General features: G+C 46.1%; 1 protein-coding gene across 3 annotated transcripts in view; it reads left to right on the top strand.

The window, feature by feature from the left end:
* Nucleotides 1-3,518: 3,518 nt before the first annotated feature.
* PSAP (prosaposin) overlaps nucleotides 3,519-20,905 on the top strand; it is a 33,363-nt gene continuing 15,976 nt past the window's right edge. For 2 of the 3 annotated variants that reach the window (XM_027530372.1, XM_027530371.1), the window contains exon 1: nucleotides 3,519-3,654. In XM_027530372.1, the coding sequence (XP_027386173.1) occupies nucleotides 3,615-3,654 (40 nt within the window). In that variant the 5' untranslated portion in view covers nucleotides 3,519-3,614. The remainder of the gene's footprint in view (nucleotides 3,655-20,905) is intronic. The other variant, XM_027530373.1, reaches the window with a different exon arrangement.

The following is a 20,905-nucleotide window of genomic DNA, read 5'->3' as shown; positions in this document are numbered from 1 at the left end:
TTAGGGGTGCTTCCAGGATGAGGGGGAGCCAGGGTGCAGCTTTAGCGCCAGACAGCTGAGCTGGGCCTTCCCAGTGGATGCCTCTGTTCTTTCAGCTGTCTTGGCCAAGGGCTGTTTCCATTGTAGAAACAGTGACAGATGGATGCTGTCCAGGGCCAGAAGGGGAATTATTCATCTTATAGCTGGCAGTCTCACAGATCTCAGGTCCCAGAAGTGGGGCCTTATGAGGAACTGGGACCCAGAACTGGAAAGCCGTCAAGAACCCCACCAGGATCTCCAGCATGGCTCACATTTCTGAGGAAAAATATCTTTACAGTTCCTGAAAACTTGAGCTCATAGTAGGGAGAAAAAGAAGGGGATTTTCTTTTACCTTTTAAAATTTTTTCCCATAATTTTTTTTAAAGTATAAAATAAAACATGGACATGGCAATGAGTGAAATAATGTAAGGAGGGTACAACCCGAAGTCAAGACTCTTCCCACCTCTGATTCTCTGTTCCTCTCCTGAAAATCCTGCCACTTCTGAGAGAGAAGGGCATGCTGCTGCTACTGCCCCACGCTTCAAAGCTGCTTCAAGTAACATTGTTTCGTCCAGGCCTATTTCCTTAGCTAGCCCATCATCTTTCAGCATTTGAAATCTTTCCAGTTTCCACTGTTACAAAGGGCCCTTCTGTGAACACTTTGGATAAAATACTTCTTAGCTCTGGATTACTTCTTTGAGGGGGGTACAAAGCTAGGAATGGTATTATAGGGTCAAGGGGTCCAAATAGCTTCATAGCTCTTGTTGCCTACGCACAGATGGTTAGGAAGGTATTTTAAGAGGATTTAAGCATCTACTGATTTGGTAAAAAATGATCATAACCCACTTACTGCTTTTATATTCTTTATTAAAATCCTATCCTTACATGGAAGAGGGTGGATTAAGGAACATATTACTCTTGTGTTCCAGGTGTGCAAAGAAAAGGCATGAAAAGTTAATCACAAAAACGCTGACATATCCCTGTGGTTATGAGGGAGGTGGGGTATTAAAAAAGAGTCATGGTTGGTTCAGGCTCTGTCAATAAGTAACTCTGTGAGCGCAGTAACTCCAGCAAAGTGAGAGCCTGTGACCTGAAGGTCTCCAGGTTTCCTCTTGGCTTGGGGTCTTGTAACCTCTGCATGGGATGCTTTGCCTCCTTCACTGATGAGAAGCTGGGGATCAGGCTGTGTCCTGGGACCCCACGTCCCTTGCCCTTATCTGGCTGTTTGGGTGATGTGCCCCATGCTGTGCCTGGACTTAGGAAGCCTGTGGATGGGGGCAGCCGTGCAGCCTCCATCTTGCCACTGAGGCCAGTCAATGAGGCATCCAGTTTAGACCGAATCTTGTCCCAACTTTACTCAGCTCTTTCACATCACCCACTGCAGGGCACACTTCCCCATCCTGCTCCACAGTGGGAAGTAAGAGCCGTGGTGTGGAGGAGGTGAGGTGGAGGAGGTGAGGCCAAAGGTGCCGAGACCTCTGTCTGTGGCCTGTTCCTAAGATTGTCACAGATGGATGGGACCCTGGGTCTGCCCCTCCCTGGTCAAATGTAACCTTGGATAAATGCCCTTCCCATTCCAGGTCTGAATGTCTCATTCGGTACAATGATGGAATGAGACTAAATGACCTTTTAGGGTCTGCCCTAAAATTAGGCTGAGATTTCCTTCCCTTCCTGCCTTTGAACTTTTAGGTACTTGTCCTTTGGGAGATGGTGAGGTGAGGATCATCATCTCTGTGCTCAGAACCAGAGGGTCAATCATGGATAGAAGGCGAGTGGCTTTGTGGGCCGCCCGGGCCTTTCTCATTCTGGAGTAAGGAGACAGTTGAGCACCAGACAGGGGGGCGGGGGCTGCTTCCTTCTCCAACAAGGCCACTGGCTGATTTTTAGCCTGATTCTCAATTCCCGCTTCACTTCTTGTTCCCTTCTCCAATGACTCATGCACTTCCTATCCTCCCCCATCTTGCTCCTCAGTCCCTTTCCTCCTCCAGGACAGACCTTAGTAGGGCCTTGGGATGGAGTGTGTTTGTTGGGAAGGGGAAATTTTCCCTTCCCTTCTTTGGTTCTTTTTGATTGGTCAGATAATTAAAATGATGTGAGGCAGATTAACAGAAAGTAAAATTTAATTTCATATGTTCAGGAATCCCACAAACAGGAGCAAGTCAGAGACAGAGAGGTAAAATGAGATATATACCCCATTTTGAGATAAGGAATAGAGTAGGGACCTGGGGCTTCCAAAGACAGGAGGGTCTCCCATAGGCGGATAAGAGCAGATTTTTAGGTAATTAGGGATCTGCCCTGCCATATAGATGGAGGTCATGTAGATAAAATGTGTCCCTGGTAATAACTCTCTGGGAAAAAATTCCCAATTTATTTTTTTTAATTTCCAATTTAAATTCTTCTAGGTAGTTAAGGGAGAAGCAGTAATTTCTCTTAAGTCCACAGGGTCTCCACTGCCTTTGATGCGAAAGACAAGTGTGTGCGTGCTCAGTCGTGTCTGACTCTTTGCAACCCCATGGACTGTAGCCCACCAGGCTCCTCTGTCCATGGAATTCTCCTGGCAAGAATACTGGAGTCGGTTGCCATTTCCTACTCCAGGGGATCTTCCCAACCCAGGGATAGAACCTGCATCTCTTGCATCTCCTGCATTGGCAGGCAGATTCTTTACCACTGTGCCACCTGGGAAGCCCCTTATTACCCATTGTATGTGCGTGTGCTAAATCGTTTCAGTCCAGTCCGACTCTTTGCTACCCCATGGACTGTAGCCCACCAGGCTCCTCTGTCCATGGAATTCTCCAGGCCAGAATACTGGAGTCAGTTGTCATGTCCTCCTCCAGGGGATCTTCCACCCAATATCAATTCTCAATCAGCCAACCATGTTTTACTTTGTTGACATGATGACAGTCGCTAGTCAAAGATAGTTTAAGACCTAAGAGGGGAAAAATGAAATAGAAAACCACTGTATGGCATTTCTTAAACTAACACGTTGGATGGGCGAAAGACTCACATGCCAAAGTGGCACATCTGAGACCTGCCGTGAAACCCTACATATCTAATATTGGAAAAACCGGTCTGTGAGTCATAGGGAGAAGGGATGGTGGATGTGAAATGTGAAGAGGGAAAATCAGGGACCAGAATGAAGCTACGCGCTAGCCCAGCCACTTAAATACCATGAATGTCAATTTAGCTTTGGGTCAGGTGGTGAGTTTGAGTTCTGACTGTGAAAGCTTAGAAAAAATAGATAACCTTTTCAATTCTCGGCTGAAAAATGGCCCTAATAACAGAAAATGGCACGTCAGAGAAAACAGGTGAGGCTTGAAAGATATTTTATATAAATAATCCGTCACGTCTTCAATTATGTATTCTTTTCTGATGACCCCTCCCTCTTTCCGCCCCGCCCCGCCTCGCCTCCCCTCCGCGCAGGCGCCCTGTGTGGCGCTGAGTCAGGCTGCGGCGGGGGGCGGGGCGGGGAATTCGGACCCGCCCGGCGGGGATTGATTTTGCGCTTGCGCAGTGGGCGGCTCTGGGGCGGAGCAGGTTTATATTCGCCGAGAATCAGCTGACGCTCTGCATTGCAGACTGCGGACTCCGGTGGCGCCATGTACTCGTTCTTCGTCCTGGCCAGCCTCCTAGGCGGGGGTAAGCCCTGAGAACACCTCCCCCCGCCCAGCCTGGGGTAGGGGTCCCCCGCAGAACGCGGCCCGCTCGTCCTGGAGCCGGCTGTACTGGGCCTCACTCCTCCGCTCTCCGTAGGGATTGGCGGGGGGCGCGCACTGCGCAGGCGCGTGCGCAGCGCCTGGTAGCTGCTGGGCGGCGGAAGGGCTGCGGGAGGCCGTTGGAAACCTGGTTGCTAAGGGTCTGGGGTCCGGCGGGTGGGGCAGAGGAAGTAGCGTCTCCCTCAGGGCTTAAGTGGGCGTGGCCGGGGCTCACCGGGGCCTTCCCTTAAACTCTGTCCTGCTCTCGGGGTGGGCTAGTAGGATGACCCCTTCCAGCAGCTGTGTTCTGCTTCTGCTGGACGCACGTGATCGAGATGGACTGGAGCCTCAACTTCTGGACAGACTTCGGCCCTTGGCCTCTCTTGCCCCAGTTTTTAAAAATATTAAAGTTGCAGGAAGCACAGAAGTATTCTGTATCTTCTGAGTTGATGCTTATCTTTGTATCCATGTTTACTCTTCACCTTATATCTCGAAGATGATATGAGGGTTTTGTTGTTTGCAATGGAGCTCTCCTTTCATCTTGCATGGCCATTGGCCGGCTTTCGCAGTGGCCTTTATGTTGGTGAAAATGTAGGTACCTGAGAAGTTGGCGCTACACAGCAGTATTCTTACACCCACTAATTGTCCTGAAGTAGTACTAATGGTTGTTAAAATCTCTACAGGGCCGGGCTTGAGGACTAGCTGCACTGCCTTCCTGGAATTAGAAAGGGTCCTATGCCCTCCCCACACCCTCAGCCTTTATCTTCACATCTTAACCTCATTTAAATCATCATGGCAAAGGGCACGGAGTGAGATAAATAGAGCCAGAGTTTAAATACAGAGAGGTGCTTTCAGATAATAGCCCAATGAGGGAAATAAATCGGGTCTTTACAGCCATTCTCAGTCTGTTTCTGGTGAACTGTAATTTAAGGGCTCGCTTCCATTTTAACTCATGCAGCAATCCAAATTTAAATTAAACCATAACAGAACGGATGACAGTTGATGGAAAAATCAAAGAAATAAGTTATTTGTAGGTGAGATAGATTTAAGGTGTTTTTCCTCATGTTAGCTTTCAGCAACTGCCAGGAATGTGTCTTAACCTTAAACCAAGCTCCTAACCTTGTATTACTTGTGGATTATGAAAGGCGATCAGTTTATATAAAGATTTTTGGTTTATAATCACTGAAGAAACTTTTTCTTGCTGGGGTTGATACTTCTTGTTATTCCATGGTCTGTAGTCCCTAATTTATCTATCCTGATTGAGTACAATTATTTTGTTTTTCAGTATCCAGTTTTTCTTACTGGCAGTGAGTCACTCCTCACAAGACCCTGAGGGGTTCTGAATCACACCACACAAAGAGGAAATGTCCTCCTCTGGTACAATAGACATGGGAGTGTGGCTAACCAGACAGTTAACCTAGACACCTTCTTCCCAGAGCACTTGGGAGATAGGAGTGTGTAATAATGTGCTCTAACCTTGCTGCCCAGCCTTCAGGATTTCGGCAAGGTCATGCTCTGAACTGGAGAAGGAAATGGCAACCCACTCCAGTAGTCTTGCCTGGAAAATTCCATGGATGGAGGAGCCTGGTAGGCTATAGTCCATGCGGTCACAAAGAGTCGGACACGACTGAGCAACTTCACTGATTCATACTCTGAACACAATGTGTGAATGCCTGCTTGCTTTGACAGTTCTGGCCTCAGTGTTGGTTTTTGAAAAGATAAAAAATGTTTAGGGTTGATGTTGAGCTTGTTAATGGAGGTGCCTGGTGATGGCAGCCATCATTTGCTTCCTGAGAGCGTGTCATTCTGGATCTGCGGAGGCTTTCTGCCTTGTGTTTCAGTGATGTCCTGGTGGTAGAGACGTTTGCTTTTGAGTTACTTTTCCAATCATCCTGTTGCTTGTCCTTTTTCCCCACCTGGAAAAGAAATGGCTCTGACTGCTCAGGAATGAAGATACCGAGACCCTCAGAAATGACTCCCCCAAACCGTAGGCCATTTACTGGGGAAGTCAGAATCAGAACCCAGGACTCCTGACAGTGCTTGCTCTTTGTCTGTCCTTCCATCGACATGAACTGCTTAATTCTTTACAAATTTATTGGGCTGTAATTTACACACAGAAAACACGCACATTTTAAGTGTACAAATTGAGTTATTACTGCTGTGAACAAGCCCTCTCCAGAAGCCCCTGTGCCTCCCCGTCTCTCTCTAACTTGTCCCAAAGGAGACCACTTGGTTAGCTTCTAGCACTGTCGATGTAAAAACCCAACTGCTGTTTTTGAGCTTTTTATACATGGGATCATATAGTGAGGATATACTATTGGGTGATTCTTCTAGTGGAGAAAGGCAGGCCCAGTGTTAATGAGGTGAAAAGTATAAGACCTGTGGCTTGGTGTCTGGGAGGTGGTACATATTCCCTAAAGCTTAGCTGCCTATTACTGGCACTTGTGTAGAGGCTAGCCAGCTGAACAGTTTGCCCAGCTGAGGCAGGTAGCTCTCTAGGGATGCTGCTGCTGCTAAGTCACTTCAGTCATGTCCGACTCTGTGCGACCCCATAGACGGCAGCCCACCAGGCTCCCCCGTCCCTGGGATTCTCCAGGCAAGAACACTGGAGTGGGTTGCCATTTCCTTCTCCAATGCATGAAAATGAAAAGTGAAAGTGAAGTCGCTCAGTCATGTCCAACTCTTAGCGACCCCATGGACTGCAGCCTTCCAGGCTCCTCCGTCCATGGGAGTTTCCAGGCAAGAGTACTGGAGTGGGCTGCCATTTCCTCCTCCAGGGGATCTTCCCGACGCAGGGATTGAACTCGCATCTCCTGCATTTTAGTAGGCAGATTACCACTGAACCACCTGGGAACCCATTTATAAGATGCAAGACATGATTATGGCATGCCTGCTGAATATCACCAGTTTCAGTTCTCACCTGTCAGAAAGTGAAAGTGTTAGTCGCTCAGTTGTGTCCAACTCTTTGGGACCTCGCTGCGGGTTTCTTCTGCCTATGGGATTCTCCAGGCAAGAATACTGGATTGGGTAGCTATTCTCTTCTCCAAGGGATCTTCCTGGCCCAGGGATTGAACCTGGGTCTCCTGCTTTGTAGGCAGATTCTTTACCAGTCTGAGCCACCAGGGAAGCCAATTCCAGTTTTCACCTGTCAGGAATTTGGACAGTTTCCCTGTTTATCAGTTTTTAGTCAAAATCAACATTCATAGTAATATGAATATAATCGTGAAGGGGTTATTTGTATTAGCCAATCAAGGATTTATTAAGTGCTGTTTAATTGCATTTGACAAGGTGTATCCAGTGCCACCTACAATAGCTGAAGTGTATTGGATCAGGTGGTCTGAGTTTTTCTAGATGAGGAAGGGGAACTTGCTCCTGCATTTTCTTGAGATGTGAAACCGTGGAATGGCAGGCTGTGGCTTGACTGGATTGGGAAGAGGAAGGGTGAACAGGGAACTGCTGGCTGGGGAAAGCACCTAATAAGGCATGGGACGTTCTCAAGACCAAGACCTTGCCTCGTTGGGCTGGTGAGCGCTGCGGCTTCTGGACGCGGTCTTCCAGCATGGGCATTCTGAGCCGTGGTCCTGACACCCATGATTTGGTCTTCCTCCTGGATGGAGGGTCTGGATTTTTCTTGCCTTGTTGTTATTATTATTTTTTAATCATTTAAAAACTGATGGTAAATACTGTAGTGATTGGCATGAAGAATTTGACTGTTGGCAAAAGCACTCATTCCTTTACTTCTGTTTCTTGAAGTTCCAGAAAATAACCCCTGAATTGTGACCTTGGGTAATGGCCTGTGCGTTGAAGAATAATCTGTCCAAATTTCATGTTTTCTTGTGGAATTTGTAATTCTTTAATATAGGAGTGAGATGATAGTGTGGAATTGAAGTTTTAACTAATCACGCCACTGACTGTATGACCCTGGGCAGTTTTCTTAAACTGCTTCCTCATCTGTAAAGTAGAATTGATAGTCATTCCTATGTAACTGGGCTGTAGTGGTGCTTTCATAGCTTACTGAATGACAGGGCACAGGTAAGCTTTGTTGTCACACCATATATAGAAGCAGTGTGTGTTTGGTAATGTCCTTGTTCTGCCGGCACAGCAAACCCTCTCAACCCTTGATTTTGTGATGTCTCGTGCTTTCTTTCATTTCAAAAGATGTAAATTTAACAACAAACAAAATTACATTGACTTGTAAATGTGTGTGTTGGTCATAATTACTGGGTCAGAAAACAAACCAGCGTAGGTAGTCAGCCATTAGGAGGGAGGTGGGTAGGAGTTTGGCTGGGCAGCCAGACTCTCAGTTTATACATCAGTCTTTAACAGAGCAGCCCAGCAGATCACGTTGGCTCCCGGTAACCTGACTGCTCAGATTCTAGGCCCATCGTCACTAACCATGGTCCCAGAGCCTGTTCCACACCCCTTCTGCGACCTCTCACCCCCAAGTCTGGTTCCCTATCCATCAGTGGAGGTGAACTAACTGGGTAAAAACTGCACATCACAAACAAGTTACATTATGGTAATAGGTCAGAGAGGAAAAAGTCTGTCTCCCTCCTTCCACCTTCCCCCACCCCTACCCCGACCCTCGTGCCCTTCCCAGAGGCAGCCTGGTACCAGCTTCTTTAGGAACCTCCCTGGTCACCTACAGGTGACTGGGTGTATAATTCCCCTTCTGTTTTTCTTTTTAACACAAACACATATTACACTGTTTGCTCCTTGCTCTTTTTTTTTTTCCCCCAATCATGGAGCATCCTGGACATCCAGAAAAGTAGAAGAGTGATTATAATGAAGACCCATGTGTATTTGTTGTTGTTGAGTCACTAAGTTGTGTCTGACTGTTTGTGACCCACGGACTTCTGCACTCCTGTCCTTCACTGCACTCCTGTCCTTCACCATCTCTCAGTTTGCTCAAACTCATGTCCATTGAGTCATTGACGTCGTCCAACCATCTCATCCTCTGTCATCCCTTTCTCCTCCTGCCTTCAGTCTTCCCTGGCGTCACGATCTTTTCCAGTGAGTCAGCTTTTTGCATCAGGTGGCCCAAGTACTGGAGCTTCAGCATTCAGTCCTTGCAATGAACATTCAAGGTTAATTTCCTTTAGGATTGACTGGTTTCCTTTAGGATCTCCTTGCAGTCCAAGGGACTCTCAAGAGTCTTCTCCAGCACCACAGTTCTAATCCCCTAGTTAAGATACGGAGAAGGCGATGGCACCCCACTCCAGTACTCTTGCCTGGAAAATCCCATGGATGGAGGAGCCTGGTAGGCTGCAGTCCATGGGGTTGCTAGAGTCGGACACGACTGAGCGACTTCACTTTCACTTTTCACTTTCATGCACTGGAGAAGGAAATGGCAACCCACTCCAGTGTTCTTGCCTGGAGAATCCCAGGGACGGGGGAGCCTGGTGGGCTGCCGTCTATGGGGTCGCACAGAGTCGGACACGACTGAAGTGACTTAGCAGCAGCAGTTAAGATACAGAAAAACCCACCTCCTTCCATAGATAACTGCCTTCCTGGGCTTGGTGTTTATCATCCCCCTGCAGGTCTATCTTTATACTTTCATGCATGTAAGTGTGATCTTCAGCAGGTATGAGTAGTATTGTTCAGGATATTTTAAACATTTTATAAATAATATGTATTCTTGGGTTTCTTTTTTTTTTTTGCTAATGAGGTTCATTTTGAAAATTTAGGTCTGTTTAATTCATTTTCACTACAGTACAGTATTTCATTTATATGATACTTATTATCCATTCTGTTGCTAGACATTCAGATTATTCCAGTTTTATTTTTCTGCTGTAAATAACTGCTGTGCACATGAATAGACACTTCCCTACAGGATATACCTAGAAACAGAATTGCTGAGTTGTAGAGTATATCTGGGCTTCCCTGGTGGCTCCAGATGGTAAAGAATCTGCCTGCAGTGCAGGAGAACGGGACTCCATGCCTGGGTCAGGAAGATCCCCTGGAGAAGGGAATGGCAATCCACTCCAGTATTCTTGCCCGGAGAATTTCATGGACAGAGGCGCCTGGCAGGCTAGAGTCTATGGGGTCATAAAGAGTTGGACAGTATCTATTTTCATCTTAATTAGAAATTGCTGAATTACTTTCTAAAATGATTTTAGGAATTTCTGTTCCCACAGAATATGTAGTTTTTAATTATTAACATTTGATGTCAAACTTGAAATTCTGCCATGGTAAGAGAAAAAAAATGAGGTGGGTTTTTCATTTGCATTTCTCTATTTATATCTTTAGAGGTTATTCATGCTAATTACAAATCTATACTACTTACCTTTCTAAAATTTTTTTTCAAATTTTTGAATAATCTTAGATTTACAGAAAAGTTGCAAAGCCAGACAGTAAGTTTCTGTGCACCCTTCACCCTGTGTGCCCTGCTGTCACCATCTTGTGTGATCACTGTGCACTTGTTAGAAGTGAGAAATTCAACTGTTAACTGGACTGCATGGGTGTCCCAGGTGGCTCAGTGGTACAGAATCTGCCTGCCAATGCCGGAGTCTCGGTTTCAATCCCTGGGTCAGGAAGAGCTCCCAGGGGAGGAAATGGCAGCCCCCTCCAGTCTTCTTGTCTGGAAAATCTCATGGACAGAGGAGCCTGGTGGGCTATGGTCCATGCGGCCGCAGAGTCAGAGACAGTTGAGCACGCATGCAGACTGCACACTTTATTTGGATTTTACAAGTTTTCCCACTAAGCTCGTGTTTTTGTTCCAAGAGTGGATCCAGAGTACCACATTGCACTTCAGTTATCCTGTCTTCTTAATCACTTTCTGTCTCCCAGCTGTTTAAAAAAGTAGCTGCAGCGTATTTTATTGTATAGGTGTTTCTATTTAGTTAAACCTGTTGATGGACATCTGTGTCCCAGAAAAAGTGAGATGGATTCTAATGACACTTCTAAATTTTAAAATTGAATTATCCATAATTCATATTTTGGATAGATACTGCTTTTGAAAGGTAATTCTTTACATGACAGGAGATGTTATAGAAAGTTCTTTTGGCCAGTCATAGTGATGTCACTTATTACAGTAAAAAAAAAAGTAAAAGATAAAAGCCAAAACAAAACTCCCTTGACAGCCATGCTGGGCTGCTGTCCTACCTGTGCAGGCGCTGACACCGGAGGGCCATGTAGGAGGAAAACCTGCAGTTTATTCTGCATGGTCACGTCTTCTGGTCCTCGCATACTTTGAAGGCTTCTTCTCCCTCTCCTGTCTGGTCAGGGCTGCTGAGCTACTGTTGCTCAGAATTTTGCGTTTGTGTTCTACCGGTCTGGGACATCTCCCTTTTTAGATAATCGTGTGGTTCCTCTCTGCTTAGCTGTCGTCCACTGCTCTGTCTGAAATGGCTGTGCCAACCCGCCCCCGTCTTGCTTTTCCTTGGCTTCATGTTTCTTCATAACACTCAGCTCTGCCTGGCGTCACGTGAGGTGTTTTTATTTGTTGTCACGGTCACTTACTGGGTCTGCAGCATGCATAACAGTGTTGAGCACCTAATAGGTGCTCAGCACTGCTGGACTGCGGTGTGAGGCATAGAAAGTAGACGTCAGCTCAGTAAACCTGAGTGCTGGTAGCACCAAGTCTTTGCCACGATTAAAGAAGGCATTTTCTTTTATTAACTGAAACTAATTTTGAGACGTCGTGTTTAGGAGCTGCCAAACCAAGAGTGGCTTTGGATTCAGGTGAACTGTTGGCTTTTAATACCAGCTTGTGTCCAGACTAGAAACTGCCCGTCCCTTGTCCCCCAAGCCTGCTGGAGAGGGTTTTGTGTAGGGAGTAGGGACACCAGAGCCTAACATGACTTAGATACCCCTGGTGGCCCTGATAATTTCTGGAAGTTATTTCCCCTCCTTTTGGTTCCAGAACTTGATTGTTCCTACATGTTTTAATGCAGTGGTTCTCCAACTTTTTGGTCTCAGGATTCTTATGTATTCAGGAGACATTGAGAGACCCCCAAAGAACTTTTCTTCATGTGGATTATATCTGTTGATATTTACCATCTTATAAATCGACAAAATTTTAAAAATAATGCTTAAAAAAATAAATCCATTGCATGTTAAAATACTGTGATTTTAATGAAAAATAGCTCTTTTCCTAAACATAAACATACTTAGGGAAGGAAACAGTTTCTTTTCCAGTTTTGCAGTCTTTTTAACATCTGGCTGGACTTTCAGTTGCTTCTGCATTCATTCTTTGCACTGTCACATGTCACATATTTCTGGAAAAATTCCACTGCTGCTTTGTGGGTGAATGACTGAAAAAGGCAACTAGCATCTTCATATTACTCTTATTATGAGAATTTTGACCTCACGGACCCTCTGAAAGAATCTTTAAGAAGACCCTCAGGGTCCATAGACCATACTTGGAGTGTGAACCACTGGTGTAGCTGATTTGCAGGAACTGCAGGTGTCAGAGTAGGTGACCCTTCCCGAGAGTTCACCGTGTGCCCTGCTCTCTTCTAGGAGCTTTTAGCTTAAAATCGATTTTATCCTCACAAGAGCCCTCACGGGTGAGAACAACTAAATCAGAATGCTGGGGGCATTGTAGTATCCTGCCCTCATCCATGCTGTGGTCTGAATTTTAGATTTCGGCATTTTCAGTGAAGGTGGCATTCTTTTTAAGTGTTAAGTAAGTGAAACTTGTTGTAGACACACACGTGTCTGAAACTTCTGTTTTATTTTACATTTAATTTAATTTATTTGGCTGCGCCAGGTCCTAGTTGCAGCCCGCAGGGTCTTTAGTGGAGGCAAGCGAACTCTCAGTTGCAGCGGGTGGAATCTAGTTTCCCGACCAGGGATCAGACCCAGGCCCCCTGCATTTGGTAGCATGGAGTCTTAGCCACTGGACCACCAGGGAAGTCCCTGGAACTTTTTAGTTAATAAATAATCAATGTGGGGTAAGCCCAGAACACTCCTTATTAGTGGAGTTTGCATGAAAATCTTTTTTTTTTTTTTTAAAGAATATTTTCTTCTTCAGGGGTGCTGAGACCACCTGGCTGATTAGCAGGGATGGGGTAGAGCCTGGACTGGCTGCTGGCTGAATTGACTCCTGGGCTGTACCTTGGGCCACGCAGACGTGCATTTTTGACTTCTGCCTATACCCATCCACGTGGATGTTAGGCAGTCCTGTCTGGCCCTGTGGCATAATCTTACCTAAGGTGATTTAAGTCCATCTCTGATCATTAACCTAATAGGTTGGCATGTTGGCAGAGCTTTTGCTGATAGTTTATATTGGACTAGAGTGTGCTCGTTTTTTTTTCTTTTTTCTTTTTTTCAGTGTCTTTATTGGAGTATCGTTGATTGACAGTGTTGTGTTAGGACTGGATGCTCTTGAATGAAGGAGATAGGAATTTCTTTCCCCCAAATTAATTATGCCAAGTTGAATCGTTCTCTTACAGTCTTAAGATCACTTTGGCCCTCAGTGTGTGTGACCACACAGGGCCGTGTGCCTGAGCTTTCTTCACGTGGATTAATTTCTTCCTAGAATGATCGGGCTTATGAGGAAAATTTAGAAACATGGCGGCAGCGGGAGAGGAGAAACGGAGGAAAGAACCTTTGTCTTAAAAAACAGTTGATGTACGGCAAAACCAATACAATATTGTAAAGTAAAAAAAAAATAAGTAATAATAAAAAATAAACTATGTAGAGGAAAAAAAAAAAAGAAATAATAGCTTATCTGGGCCAGAGGTAATGGGATGTCAGCCTAGGGAGCTTGAAGGCTTTATTGCCACAGATTTCTTTTGTGATAAGAGGAATATTTGGACCTTACTTCCTCCAGATCAAGGCAGGCTGCCTCTTAGCTAATGCCATTCTGAATGATTAAATGGGCAGTGTTTTTATTCAGCTCTGTGGAATGTTCTCCAAAAGCAAGATCCTGTAAAGAAGAGACAAATGTTCTTTGCCGTCGAAGGTATTTGTGACACCAGCTGTTTCACCGAGTAGTCAGTGTTGACTGCATTGTATTATCTCCTTGCTCTTAGGGAATCTAAGTGCACAAATTCTCCTGAGAAATGTCTGAATGCGGGCGACCCGAGGTAGATGCTGCCCCTCCTGGGGTTCATCTCTCTTGGTTTCCTAGCAACCTGCTTGTTGCCATGGCAGTGCATTACCCAGGCATCAGATCCACTGCCCTGTGGAATGTGTGCTGAGTGTTCTGATTATTGATAACAGGGATGCTGCTTGCATTTTCTGTAACACCCTCCCCCCCCTCTTTTTTTTATAATCTCATTTGAACAGTATTTAGCTTATGTTACCGGAAATATTTAAAAAGAAAAGGTTTTATATGGCTAAAATAATAAGACTGATTGTTGTAACCAATAGGGCATAAAATACACATTCTAGGAATAATTACCCCCTTCATTCTCAGGTTGTTTTCAAAAATCTTTGTCAATTATGTTGTGTACATAGATATTTAAATATCCTTAATGAAGTTAAGCCTTAGTAAAGACTTGTCATTTGGAGACTATTTTGTTGAGTGAGGTAGATGATTAAGCTGCTATTAAAGTTAGCCACCAGTTGACTGCAGGCAACAGAGACCTAGAATAATGATGGCTTAAATATTATTGAACTGTTCTTATCTATCATAGTAAGTTCAGGAGCCAGGCAGTCTAGGGCTGGTATAGTGTTTCTATTTCCAAAAGAATTCAGAGACCCACATTCTTCTGGGTTAATGTTCAGCATCGGAGAAGGCAATGGCACCCCACTCCAGTGTTCTTGCCTGGAGAATCCCAGGGATAGGGGAGCCTGGTGGGCTGCCGTCTATGGGGTCACGCAGTGTCGGACATGACTGAAGCGACTTAGCAGCAGCAGCAGCAGCAGCAGCAGCAGCAGTAGTGTTCAGCATCCTTGAAGTTTAGCCCCTTTCTCTGTGGCCCATCCTGGCTGCCAGAGTTCCTGCTATCACATTTGTCTTTAAAAGTTCAGTAATCTCTGCTAACATCCACCCCATCAGCCAGAATGTGGTTTCATGGCCAGATCTTGCTAAAAGGGGAACTGGGAAATGTGGCTTTTAATTTTGGCAGCCTTATATGTAGCTAAGAATTTGTAGTTCTGTCCCTTTGAAACGGGTGGAGAATAGATACAGGGAGCAACTTGTGGTCTTTGCCACACTGGGCGATAATTGTTCCCTATGACAGGTTGTAAGATTTAACAGATTTTCCCCTGATTTTAAAGGTAACATGAAAAAAAGGTTAATTTATGCCAAAACATAAAATTAGGATGTGCCCACCTCCCTTTGTCATCCCCCCAGGTTCACCGTTAATAACAAGCTGGTTTGTCATCAGCTGAGCTTCTTAGGTACTAGGCACTGTCAGTGCTGTCTCTGCTTTCTCATTAGTCTTCCCAGAATTCCTGAGAAGAGGGCACTCTTACTTTCCATATTTTGCAGGTATTGTGGCATTAGTGAGTTGTCCGAGGCTTGGCTGTCATAGGCAGCAGAGCAGGGGTTTCTTCAGGTCTGTCTACCCCTGATCACCAGGGCAGTGATCATGGTGCCACACTGCTTCCTGCCCTTCCAGAAAAGGAGAGGTTTTGAAAGGGTTTTTAAAAAGGTGGGTTCCAGAAATATTTTGAACAGTGGCAGCTTTCTTGGGATTGGAGGGCAATCGGCCTGTAGCTGCAGTTACATGAATTGCGGAAAGCATTTTGCTGGTGCTCTTACTGGTATCTTGCTGGGCACCTCTTGTTTTCGTTCATGCAGGGCTTGTTGTTTAATTCCTAGATACGCAGTGTCTGCTCCTGGACTCATTAACGGTACAGCCTGTGCTTCACTCTCCTGATTTCTGGGTCTTAATTTAGCAACCAGCAACTTCTGAGGTTGTTGGGGTGCAGCTCTCCAGGTCATTGAGGTGCCATTTAATGACCTGATTAAATGTAGAGAAAGCAAATTGAGCAGCCTTGATTCAGCTATTTGTGGAATGCTTGTTCTGGGCAGGGTAGTGGACCTGAGAAAGATCTGGTTACTGCTGTGGATAGTAATAGTAATGGTGCTCATTGGACTTTCATAGCTTGCCAGCACTGCACTAACTTTGTTTTACAAATAGATTAATTTTTACAAATCCCTTGAAGTAGGTACTCGTAAAAGGCCCATTTTGCAGATTGGAAGACTAAAGTTCTGACAAGTCATGTGACTGGAAGTAATAGAGCCATGATCTGAACCTTCACTGATTTCAGAGCCAGTCTGGTAGGGGATAATGTAGATAAATTAAGATTCCGGAGATGGTAAGGAATGATGGTTGAGAGAGTAGTACTCTGGCAGTTGAAAGTGCATAGTTTTGTCATCATGTTTCTCAAAACAACCCAGTAAAATCCTCACTTAACAGATGAAAAACAAACTCAGAAGGATAATGGTTTGCTTGAGGTCATTTGGACAGGTCTTGCAGGCAGATCTTATTTTCTTTTCAGTAAACCACGTTTTAACTTAGACAGTGGATACGTCGCTTTAGAAGCTTCACTCTAAACTCGGGATTTAGTTCCTTCTCACTTAAGAAGTCGTCATGAGAGCACCTGAAGCATACATGGTTATGGTCAGCTCTCCCCCCTCCCCTCTCCCAGGCTTACTGAGGATTTTTGGTCAGAGTCTGGAGCTGCTGCAAGCAAAGCCCATGGCTGATCGGCTCATGGCAACTGTTCTCAAGACAGTAGAATTCCATTGCAGCCTATCTTTGATGACTTACATGTGGAGTGGTTTAGAACACATCTGCTTATTTTCTTCTAAGCCTGGGGAGTAAAAAGGGAATAGAGCACCCACCCCTTTCCTAAGAGAATAACAATTGAAGTCTTTAAAAACAAAACCAAAACCCTGTTCTAATAAAATGGAACTTGCCTGTGGTGTGTAGTGACTCTGAGGCCATTGTTTGTCTGACTTCAGCCCACCAGTGCTTGTCACCGAGGGCTCGAATGCCAGGCCCTTGAACTAAGAAGCATGGTGCTTGCCTCACCCTGAGCAGTGATCCTACTTACTATGACTGACTTAAATCAGAAATCTCCAGGGGGTCAGGCAGACGTTCTAAGAACTTTCTTCGAGTTCAGCCTGTTGCCTCAGAGAAGGAAGTTGGTATTTGGGGGCAGTGTGGGAAGATCAAAATAGAGATGAAAGCTTTGCTGGGAACATGTTTTGAGAAATAACACCTAAGAAAGTAGTTTAGGGTAATTTCAACATTGGTTATGTGTAAATACTGAATGTCATTTGCCTCGTTATTATGAGAGTGAAGACTTGAAGCCCCTAGAGGTCCCCCCCGCTCACCACTCAGGATCCCTCTTACACAGAATCCGTCACAGGTTGGGCATTTCCTTTGCTTGGTTGCTCCTGCTCTTGGCAAGGTCATCATGTAATGAGCCAACCCACTGCCTTTTTATGTCCTGTGGATGTTAGTGTTTCTTACCTTGAGCTGCGGTCTGCTTCCCTTCACCTCTCCCCACTGCGCTGAGGTCTGAGGTCTGGGGTCTGCCCCCGTGTCCGAGGTGGAAGGTGTCCTTGGCCTGTGATGGTAACTGTGCATGTCCTGGAAACCTTTCGTTTCCCAGCAGAACGTCTCCAGTCTCCCGGGGGCCTCACCTTCCCACCTGTGCGCCCCTCACTGTCCCAGGAAGTAGGTACACACCCGTCCGTGCTCTGCCTGCCTGTGCCCCTGGGTCCTCCCCCACCTCCGTCCTCGTGCTGTTGGCTCTTGCTGCCCTGTTCTCTCTTCCGGCTGCACAGACTTCAGATTGAAACCTAACCCAGAGGGTTTTATTTGTCCAGCTGTCCCCTTCTCTCCTTGCTGCCCCACTCCCTGCTTGGTCTTTCTGGGTGGAGCCTTGCGCTCCATTAGGTGCCCGTCATCCGGATCTCCCGCCTCCCTCTTGCTTCTCCCACATCCCACCTGGAGACACTAGCGTGTGCTGTCACCCAAAGGACCCATCACAAGGGCGGAGTGCCAGCTGGGGCCCTCCCCAGTGGGCCTGAGGTCTGCTGCAGCCCGGCTCCTGAGAAGAGAAAGCCTGGTGCTGTGCCTTTATAAAGAGCACTGCTCCCCACTCCGCGCCCCCTGCACCACCGCCACCCCCGACCCGCCATCTCTCCTTAGATAGTCTTTCAGGTGCCACTTCATTTTCAGTTTGGAAGAAGCCGCCCCTGGCAGTTTGGCATCCTCCTTGCTGCTCCCAGGCCGGCACTGCAGTGTCTGTCCCTTCTGCTCTGGGGTCCAGGAGTCTGTCTGTCTTCACCTTGATCTCGCACCCAAGGGCCCTGTGCTTGTCTCAGTGGGGCTGATGATTACATCTTCATCTTAGTTGTTCTCCCACTTCTGTGGAGAAAAACCACGCTTACCGCTAGAGCTTGCTCTGTGCACAGCTGTTGAGAGCCCCTTGAAAGGGGTGTGAGGGTTTTGTGTACAAGAGCATTTTCTGGGGAAAGGATCTGTGTCTGAAACTTGTTCTGACCCACTGTTTGGTTCCAGGAGACCAGCTCCTGGAATAAGCTCCGAACCTCAGCAGGTAGCTCGCTGGCATCACCAGGCTTGTTTGAGCCTCGTTACCAACCTGAGAAAACGCAGTTGTTTCCGGTCATCTTAGGAAATCCCGCCACAGGCCATCTTAATAATATGCACCTTTGTAAATTTGGCTTTAGGTTGGAGGTAAATGGGGATGTTTAGCTGAGAACTGAATTTCTAGGAGCTGGGACTTCATTTTCATTTCTCAGTGCCCATGAAGTCTCTTAGGTGTGAATCAGGTGACCTCCTAGGTCTACCAGATGGGCTACCTTGCATCTTTTATCTCTAGCTCTGAGGTGCAGGCTTGTTACTACTCAGTAACTGTTGGAATTGGGAAATGACCTTGGGTTCTTGCTAGCTTGACCGATATCAGATAAAAGGGGCTACTTTTTAAATTTAGAATGGCTTGGCCAAAACAAGTAGCAAAGTCTTTAGAGCAGGGGGTTACTGCTTCAGGTTCCTAAGGGAGTAAACAAGTACAAAGCATTCTTGGCTGCCTGGGCCTGTGATGGTGTGTCCTGTTCCTGAAAGCTGATAGATTTCGGTCAGTTCCTAGCTGGGAGAGTCGGGTGAAGGTTGTCCGGGACTGTGTATTTGTAAGGATGGAGAATGGTGGTCGGGCCCTGTGCAGGCAGTGCTGTTCACTGGCCCTGCTTTTGTCTGCTGACGTCTGTCCTGCTTCTCTGTACCACTCTGTGTTCCTGTGTGCAGAGACTCGTTTTGCAGGCTCCTGTTGGTAATTTGCGTTCCCTGTGTGGAGATGGAAGCAGGCAGTGTGTTTTCATGGGTACCGTTCAGGAGAACCCCGAGACCAGTGCCTGGGAGGAGCGTGGGAGGTGCTAGTGGTAGCCCCCGGTCTGGGGCTGTCTCTGTGGCCCCCTCACGGCTCAGAGCCCTTACCCTCGTGACTCCGCCCGCTCCGCCGTCCCTGCCTGCGGCTGAGGGCCCAGCCCCGCTCGGCTCTGTTAGGGTTCACTATCTGGGGAGTGTGGTGCTGTTGTGAACCTGGCACGTGTCTTCCCACAGAGACCAAACCAGACCAACAGCTTTTGGCATGCGGCCAGTTCTGTTGAGCTCATGAACTGGTTGTGGGTTGTGATGTTTTTGCTCCGAAAGGTCAGAGAGGGCTGTAATCTGGGCAGCAGGTTGGGAATTTGTTTGTTGGTGTCTGAAGGGGCGCACGTCATCTGACTTGAGCTTTGTGGTAATGTGCGACTCCCATCTTTGCATGAATAGTTTGTGGAACTATAACTAGGCTTGAATGCTAGTAAAGTGTTACAGCAATGGCATTTCCTTCCTTACGGAGGGAGAGCGCCTGCCACCCTCATTGTGTGTAGCCCATGGTGGGAGGGTGGGTGTGAGAGACAGAGGTGTCTGTAGAATTTGCCGTGTCCTCTCGGTTTACTGGGTGAAGCAGCATGATGCCTGAGGTGCTAAATCTGTTTCACGGCTCTGGGGTTTTCTTCCCAGACCCCCACCAAATGTTTTCTGTTTGCAATAGAAGTTCAGCCCTGTCATGATATATTCTGGAATTTGACCCCTGGGCGGTCGTCCATCTACGTGCAGCCTGATATAATCTGTAGTTTCCTAGTGAGGTGTGAATGTGAGAGTTTTCTTGCTGTTTTTCAGTTACAGAATTAAGGAATACCATAGCAATGGCAGCCCACTCCAGTACTCTTGCCTGGAAAATCCCATGGACGGAGGAGCCTGGTGGGCTGCAGTCCATGGGGTCGCTAGGAGTCGGACACGACTGAGCGACTTCACTTTCACTTTTCACTTTCATGCATTGGAGAAGGAAATGGCAACCCACTCCAGTGTTCTTGCCTGGAGAATTCCAGGGACGGGGGAGCCTGGTGGGCTGCCGTCTATGGGGTCGCACAGAGTCGGACACGACTGAAGTGACTTAGCAGCAGCAGCATAGACCTGTTCTAAGAAACACACAAGCGCTCTCAGGCAGTTTATAAAGTATTGTTTAAAAATTACACACACACAACATGCCTTTGGGAATTAAATAATTTAGCCAACCACATTGTTTTATTTTCTGATTTTTGTAAAACCCCAATTTCGTATTCTTTTTGAAATTTTTTGGTTTGACATACGTCATCTTTATAAGTATACTTAGCAGCTGCATATTTTGGTGAGAATATCACTAGTTTCCCCTGATTTTTTGAGTTTCCCCTGATTTTTTGACCATTTGGCTTACATCTGCCTTTTTTTAATATGGTAAATTTTACTTAATATATATACTTATGTGTGTCGATTTTACCTGTTAAATTACTGTATTTCCTGACAGTGTTTTATTAGAAGTGGACTTTTGAAGAGGAATTTCTCTCTCCAGTTCTTAAAATATATTAATACATTTTGAGAAATGCTTACCAGTCACACTGCTGTCAGCCTTATAATAATGCATTTTTACCACAAATTTGTCACTGTTTTGTGACAAGGTTTTTGTCTCCCCTTGGCTATTCAGACATATGGCGCCTTCTCACTTTAACCTGCGTTTCTTTGGTCCCAGGTGACTCTCTTTATTTTTTGCTAATCCCGTTTCTGTGGCTGTGACGTCTATGCGAGTACTTGCCTTGTTACACCATAGATGAAACTCCATGCGTGCAACTGGTTTCAAGTGGGCACACATATACTTTGTGATATCTCAGTAGCTATGTAGTCTTGTTTTTTGCTAGTTGATTTGTTTATATGCAGAAACTCACCCAATTGATTTATAAA

The sequence above is a fragment of the Bos indicus x Bos taurus genome, chromosome 28, assembly GCF_003369695.1.
Source record: "Bos indicus x Bos taurus breed Angus x Brahman F1 hybrid chromosome 28, Bos_hybrid_MaternalHap_v2.0, whole genome shotgun sequence".
Lineage (NCBI taxonomy): Eukaryota > Metazoa > Chordata > Mammalia > Artiodactyla > Bovidae > Bos > Bos indicus x Bos taurus.
Note: the sequence above shows the minus strand (reverse complement) of the source record. Positions and strands in the feature narration are given on the sequence as shown.